The sequence below is a fragment of the Hippocampus comes genome, unplaced genomic scaffold (assembly GCF_001891065.2).
Source record: "Hippocampus comes isolate QL1 unplaced genomic scaffold, H_comes_QL1_v1.1 scaffold234, whole genome shotgun sequence".
NCBI classification, from domain to species: Eukaryota; Metazoa; Chordata; class Actinopteri; order Syngnathiformes; family Syngnathidae; genus Hippocampus; species Hippocampus comes.
Window position 1 is genome coordinate 650,583 of NW_017805479.1, and position 7,833 is coordinate 658,415.

Sequence of the window (7,833 nt, forward strand, 5' to 3'; positions counted from 1 at the left end):
ATTCATGGTAACGAAATAAAATGACAAACATGTATCAAATAAATCTGCTCACCTGCAATTTATAATGGCGCATTGTAGTCACCTTCGTGCACGAAAGTTCGTTCAATCTCAGCTGCTCAACATTTTCAGTTATTTGCTGTTGTATAGCCTCTTCTCAAAATGCAAATGATCTGTTAACTTTATTTTCAAAGAATAGTTTGTTTTGTTATTGTTTGGTTGGTGTCTTATATGAAACTGCGACATTGCGCAATTTATTGGACAGACTTGTTTAAGATCACACAGCGTAATTTGGGTGGCATTTTATTTCGTATTTTTAAATCATCTTTTTATTTTTGACAATATCTGTAAATGTAGTTTCCTGCTCTTAATTGGGAATACATACTTGATGGTTTTAAATGCTCCTGAAATTAAGTGCTGCTTGACAAGCCGATATTGTGTATGTATGTGACGTCACTGAAGGCCGAAGGTTGAAATGCACAGCCCGCCACTGGTTACCGCCAATGTGGAAAGTATCAAAACAGGCCTAGACAGCCCTCTTGCGGTTTAATGTGAAAATAACACGTGAAATTATATAATAATGTGTTGATAATTTCACAAAGTAAAAGTCAGACCCCCGGCCAAACTATATAAAAAAAAACTACGATTTATAGTCCGGGAAAGAGTGGACTATCTCTGTATGTGTACCAATGGCACATACACAAAATATAATTGCACCTTGAGTTACAAATGCTTCTTTTTACATACAGTTCGAGTTACAATTGTTGCAGAACAATCATGTCACTATGTACTATTTTCGGTTTATGAACGTTCTTGGTATGAACAAGCACAATTCTGATTGTTTAGCGCTTTATTTACATCTCTAGGAAAAGCTCAATATGTCGGTCAACACAGGACCGGCTTCCACGTTCATTCAACACGGCCACTTCTGGCATTTGTGATTGGGTGAATATATCGTACATAGGTGGAAACAATGGTGCAGCAGCTCCATGACATGATTATGTCTCGTCCAGGGAAAACCAAGACAACAAAAGTCTTTGTACAACGATGACATGAGAGAAACACCATTTACAGATCTGTGATGGAGCGACAACACAAGCAGTGGGGTGCGGCCCCTCTCAAACTTATTTTTTTCATCTTGGGAAGGGTTAAAGTGTAAAACAAACTCTAAACATGTTACCCATATGGTTATGTTATACAATACAGTACTTCATTGTCATTGGTTATATGTATTCGAAAATAAAACAACAAGAGAAAGAGGAAGGGCAGAGTGCCCCTGTCTTGAACTCTGTTCTCAGCACATCCCGTTTTTCATCTACCTGTCTGAAGCACAGGAAAACCACAAACTTGCGCAGCGATGAATTTGCATCACAACCCTTACAGATAGCAGGATATGTAATACAAGTTAAGACAGTTGAGTATAAAATTTCCACAGAACTACTCCGACATTAACCGTCTTAATTTAATTAAAAAAAAAAACAATGCTAGATTTTAATGAATAACATACACAATTGAACATTTTTTTATGTAAATGAAAATATTTTCAGATGTCACAAAGACAATGGCGATTTGTGGTTGGATGATCATGAATACGGAGGTGTAACTTCCTCCTACATATGCAACACCTTTTGCCTTCAATCACGGACGGACATCACTTGTTTTCATATCAGAGTGATGCGTAATGCACATTGCCGATGAAGGTTACCAGTACGTATCGCGAGAAGAATTACAACATGGATCCATCCGCTCGTGGGGAAACTTATGTCATAAAAGTAAGGTTTCCACCCATTCCTAAAATACGGAATAGTACACAGGACCTCCTGCTGGCATCAGTCTTGGAACTTTTTCTGGCACACGTGGTCGATTTATTTGACTTGAGAGAGGAATCACCACAAACTGCACATTAATTTTTTTTTAACAACAGTTTCGTGTGTTTATTTTTTTTTTCCTCACAGTACCGCTGTCCGAAAGTGCCACGTGGGCTGTGTGAACATCTCAAGCCTTGAATGTGACTTCAGCAGCCTCAACAACTTCCACCCCGCTTTGTATGGAAGGTATATCGCCACAGTACGGGCACAGCGTGGGGCAGAGCATTCTTCTTGGGTGGAAAGTCAACAGATGGTCTTGGAAAGCGATAGTGAGTCTTTATTTTTCTTTATTTTTTGTATGAACCATTTTAGAAAATATTGGGCACGTGTATTAAAAATACTGTACATCTTTTGACTTGACTGAATAACTGTTCATTGTCATCACCGCTGTCCCTGAAAGGGTTCAAGTCCATGTCAAATGTCAAAATTTGTATCGAAATACTTTTTACATGTTTGAATGCAGTTGCTGAAAACGTGTGCCAAGACTGAGAACTCAATTTTAAATACCGTAATTTCCGGACTATAAGCCGCGACTTTTGTCACACGCTTTCAACTCTGCGACTTATTTCATGAAGCGGCTTATATAAAGACTTTTCTAACGGCCGCCTGTGTAGCGTCTTTCTTTGTAAATATCTCATGTTACAATATGGGCACCTGCGGCTTATACACAGGTGCGGCTTATGTGTGTACAAAATATTTTTTTCCTTTAAAAATGTAGTGGTGCGGCTGATAATCAGGTGCGGTCTATAGTCCAGAAATTACGGTAGGTTCTTCTGTCTTGATTTTTGGGGCATGGCTGAAACTTGGGCCCCTGGCATGAGTCACCCCTCCTCCACTAAGGACTTGAGCAGCCCAGTGATGTCGTTTGGCGACTGGTCGGCAGTCACACAAGGTTAATTGGCATACCATTGCCTGCTGAGGGCTGGGTGTGTCAATAAATGCTACAATCGGAATTGGAGCTTGTTTATTTTCATGGTGTCGTGTTTCGTATCTCAAGGCACCAGCGTACTTCAAAGAAATATTTAACATGATAGTACTCAAATAAGACTAACTTGTTGCGATGCCGTTATTTCTTCTTTTTTTTTCTCTTTAGCTGTGATTGGTTCACCCAACGTGTTGCTCATTTCCAATGGGGCTACAATTAGAATTTCAATTCAAGATCCAGCATTTGCAGTCTCAGACCTCAGGAGTGTCTATGGCACGGCCAGCTACAACATCACTTACTGGAAAGATGGTCAGAATGAAAAGGTGAGCTCGATAGACTTAGTGTTGTGAGCCCTTATATAGTTCAATCATGGTGGCTTAGTGGTAACTGAATTCCCATGTGTAGTCTGCAGCGGTTATGAAGGCTCTATATAAATAAAGCTGTATTGTATTCCCTTTAGTGTAACTCCATGTAGTGGATGCATAGCACAACCACAGCCACTATTGTGGCTTCTATTCTATGCGCCTTATAATGCAGTGTGAAAACGGTTTTAAAATAGGCCATTCATTGAAGGTGCGCCTTTATCCGAAGCGCCTTATAGAACAGAACATCCCGGCTCGATTACTGCAATGCCCTTTACTTTGGAGTCAGCCAGTCTTCCATTAAGCGTCTCCAGCTGGTCCAGAATGCCGCTGCTCGCCTCTTGACCGGTACTCGTAAGAGGGAGCACATAACTCCTACTCTGGCATCCCTTCACTGGCTCCCCATACATTTTAGAGTTATTTTCAAGATCCTCTTATTTGTTTTCAAATCTCTAAATAACCTTGCGCCACCTTACCTCTCTGAGCTCATCCGCCCCTACACACCTGCCCGGCGCCTCAGGTCTGTGGACCAGACATTATTAGAAGTACCAAGAACTAAACTGAGGCTCAGAGGGGATCGAGCCTTTTCTGTTGCTGGTCCCTCTCTCTGGAATGACCTCCCACTGAGCATTCGGCAAGCCTCCTCGCTGCCCATCTTCAAAACCCGTCTCAAAACTCACTTGTATTTTTTGGCATTTGACTCAGCATGACTTAGATTGTTCTTGGTTTTGCTGTTCGGTGCTTTCTACTGTTTTTATTACCGATTTGCTTTACTGTTTGTTGTATATGTTAATTTGCTCCATGTACAGCACTTTGTATGCAGCGATGGCTGTTTGAAAGTGCTCTATAAATACAGTTGAGTTGAGTTGAGAAAATACGCTACCTGATTTTTTTTCTTCTCTTACTCGCTCTGTCATCTGCTGTTGAATTAACAGAGGACCCCCCTCCCCATTGCCCCTCCTTTTTTTTTTTTTTTTGTTTTGGCTTCTTACAGGCAAAAAGCATCAGCAGTATACTGCAAAACCCAATATTTCTAAATGACTTGGACCCTTGGACAAAGTATTGTGTCCAGGCTCAAATCATTGCAGAAAGGAACACCAAGCCCAGCAAGCCCAGCAGAACAGTATGTGAGAGCACCGCCGGTGGTAAGTATCACTCTCAAGTCAGATCGTTTATTTTCACTTTCTATCAAGGTGTTAATCTGTCGATAACCTGAAATGGTTAAATATGTCCGGAGGTCCACCCCAGTGTTGAGCAGGTTTGCGCAATCCACAACATAAATTATTCTTCCTGTTGCTCTTGTTGTTGCCTTTCTCAGGCATCTGTGTACATTTTTTTCTCATTTTTTTGTTTTTATTTGACAATCATTTTGGTTGTGTTAGAGCTTGTGCCATCAAAGTGATACTTAAAAAAAAAAAACAATGTCTTTTACTCTTGTTTATTATCTGTTTACATACTTTGCACCCTTTGGACACCTTCATAGATAAAAATGTGCATGCAAAAACTACGGCTCTTAAATCATTATACATCACTAGTGTGTGTGTGCATGCATTCTTTGAAAACTGTTTTTCTACGAGATATTTTGAATTGTTTTTTTTTTTCCCACTGGAAATTTGTGTTTTATTGTATTTATATTTATGTTTTATCAATTTAATTGTAATCTCCTGTTTAAAGTCCATCCATTCATCCATTTTCCGATCCACTTATCTGCACAAGGGTCGCAGGGGGTGCTGGAGCCTATCCCAGCTGTCTTTGGGCAGTAGGCGGGGGACACCCTGAACTGGTTGCCAGCCAATCGCAGGGCACACAGAGACGAACCACCATCCACGCTCACACTCACACCTAGGGACAATTTAGAGTGTTCAATCAGCCTGCCATGCATGTTTTTGGAATGTGGGAGGAAGCCGGAGTACCCAGAGAAAACCCACGCAGGCCTGGGGAGCACATGCAAACTCCACACAGGGAGGCCGGAGTTGGACTCGAACTTAGGACCTCTGTGCTGTGAGGCAGGCGTGCTCACCACCAAGTCAGAGATTGTTGACGTGATATGTGAAAAATATTCATTCATTAAAAAAAAAAAACAAACAAAAAATAAAACATTGATCCATGATGATTTTTGGTAGCAGTGTATGTACATTTTTGCCTCAAAGGTGTCCAAAAGTAGTGAAATTGAAGAGCCCGAGGTATGGTAAGAAATCTAAACAACGCATCTTCTTTTTCTTGCAGAGAACACCGAAGCGAAAGCTGTATGGGTGCCTGCACTGGTCACGTTTCTGGTTATGGCAATGGTGGTCACTCTTGTGGGGATTGCAGTTGTTTATCGAAGAAGGATTTCCCATTTTCTTTGTCCAAAAGACAAACTGCCTGCGGTGTGTATTCATATTATTTCTATACTTGTATATATTTTTTTCATGTCATGGGGGGAGGGGTACAGTTTGAAGTGCGTGGTGCAAGTAACCATCGAGTTGGCTGCATGTCATTTTGAACTACCGCTCAAACAGAACCTGTTTTGTCCTTCTAGCACCTGTTGGCAACCCCGGGCTCACCTCTCTACTGGGCCATGCACAACTCTGACCAACTTGAGGAGCTCTACAATTCAGTCAATGTCATTGCAGAGGATAAGTCTGTGGAATAATGGCAGAAAGGTCCTTGGAGGAATCGTGGACAATCACCTGCAGAAAGCTTGTCACCGAGACAAGACGCGAAGGCCTCCAGAATAAGTAATAGAAAAGCAGATTCATTGCTTCTGTGAGCGGTTATCCCAAACGTTGAAAGAACGCAAGGCTTTGGTTCTTCAAAGGTTAGTTGAAGCCAAAATGTTTTGAAAGTGTTCCATACTGGTTATGCAGTCAAACCAAATGATTACGGAACGTTAGCCTACCAAACACTTTTTGGTTCCCAGAATGTTCTGGGAACATAAGCTTCTTGCTGCGGTCATGTTCCATGTAGGTCATGTTTGGCCAGGTTTCAGATATGTCCAGAACTGAATTTCAAGACACCAAATTAGCAGTGAAAACCTAGTGATAAAAAAATTGTAGCAGCACAGTTCTTTTATTTTTGTACCATGGATTTATCTGTCTGTCTGTTTTGTGTGAAACTTCCGGGCAACAATGTTTGATTCAAGTTGATTTAAGTACATCAGGAAAAACCCTGAACTCTCCCTTAAAATAGTTATATTTGTCACAAATTTCAATTCAGAATTTCTGAAATGTTTGCTTGATGTCAGGTAAAGGAAGTTTGTAATAAATGTCATATATATATTTTGTAATGTATACATTTTATAGGTGCAACGGTTAATCGACAATAAATCAATGATTCCATCCAGCAGCCACCAATTTTCTACCGCATATGCAGGGTCAGGTCACAAACGCAGCAGGTTCAGCAGCCCGACTTCAGGGACCACCTTTACGTGGTGTCGGACAAATCCAAGAGTCCCCGATCACAGCTATGCAAAGGTTTTTTTTTTTTTTTTTTTTTCTTTCTCCCTCTCAACTCGACTTCTACACGTATCTGCTCAACATCAACAACAACAGCAGCTTCAGCAGGGAAGCCGAGACTTTTCTCTCCCCAACCACTTCTTCCGGAGGAATCCCAAGGCATTTCCAGGCCGGCCGGGTGAATAGTTTTTTCAGCGTGTCCTGGGTCGTCCCCCGGGACCTCCTGCTGGTGGGACATGTCCGGAACACCTCAATAAGGAGGCATTCAGGAGGCATCCTAATCAGATGCCCAAGCCACCTCATCTGGCTCCTCTCAATGTGGACGAATAGCGGCTCGGCTCTGAGTCGGCTCAGCTCCGTCTTCACCACAGCAGACCAATACAGAGTCTGCATTACATCAGACGCTGTACTGATCCACCTGTCGCTCTATCCTACCCTCACTTGTCAACAAGACCCCAAGATACTTGAACTCCTCCCCTTGGGGCAGCATCTCATCCCCAACCTGGAGAGGGCACTCCACCCTTTTTATCCCAACTGCTTTACACTCTGCTGTGAACCGCTCCAGTGAGAGTTGGGGGATCATGGCTTGAAGAAGCCATCAGTACCTCATCAAAGCAGAGATGTAATACTAAGGCCACCAAAGAGGACCCCCTCAACGCCTCGGCTGCGCCTAGAAAGTCTGTGCATAAAGGTTACAAAGGGCAGCCTTGGAAACCCTCAACTGGACACAAATCCGACTTCTTGCCGGCAATTTTTCCCTATTTTCTGACATGTTCTGGACTAAGATAATAACAGAATCATAATTAATTTGTGTGTGCACTGTTAATTTTAAATAATGTTCTGTTTCAGAATAAAGGAATGGAAATGTAAATATTTTTTTATCCAATTCATTGACTAATCGACAGATTAAATGCTTATTAAAATAATCATTATTTGCTGTCCTAATTCATTTTAATAATCTGTGTATCCATTTTTGATATTGCTTTTCCTCATTTGGTCGCTGACCCGTAAGTCTGGGATGTACCGTAGTCCTCATATCGACACTTGACAAGGTTTTTTGTTGTCTCTGATTTGACTCGGACTTCTTGACATTTGACTCGGACTTTTCTCGGACTCGGTCATTGGATTAACAGAATATTTTTATCGACTCAACCAAGTTCAACGACTATTCCCTGGTGCCGACTCTCCTCCTCATCTCCCCACTGAGGTCGACCATCATTAATAAAGCAACATTGTTCTTGAAA

The 7,833-nt window shown here is 41.6% G+C and overlaps 1 protein-coding gene across 3 annotated transcripts in view; it reads left to right on the top strand.

Annotated features, from left to right (window-relative positions):
• LOC109519255 (interleukin-10 receptor subunit beta-like) overlaps positions 1 to 7,460 on the top strand; it is a 12,957-nt gene extending 5,497 nt beyond the window's left edge. For all 3 annotated transcript variants that reach the window (XM_019875668.1, XM_019875667.1, XM_019875666.1), the window contains 5 exons: positions 1,953 to 2,134; positions 2,959 to 3,113; positions 4,147 to 4,297; positions 5,379 to 5,521; positions 5,674 to 7,460. In XM_019875668.1, coding sequence (XP_019731227.1) covers positions 1,953 to 2,134; positions 2,959 to 3,113; positions 4,147 to 4,297; positions 5,379 to 5,521; positions 5,674 to 5,787 — 745 coding nt within the window. In that variant the 3' untranslated portion in view covers positions 5,788 to 7,460. The remainder of the gene's footprint in view (positions 1 to 1,952; positions 2,135 to 2,958; positions 3,114 to 4,146; positions 4,298 to 5,378; positions 5,522 to 5,673) is intronic.
• The last annotated feature ends 373 nt before the right edge of the window (positions 7,461 to 7,833 follow it).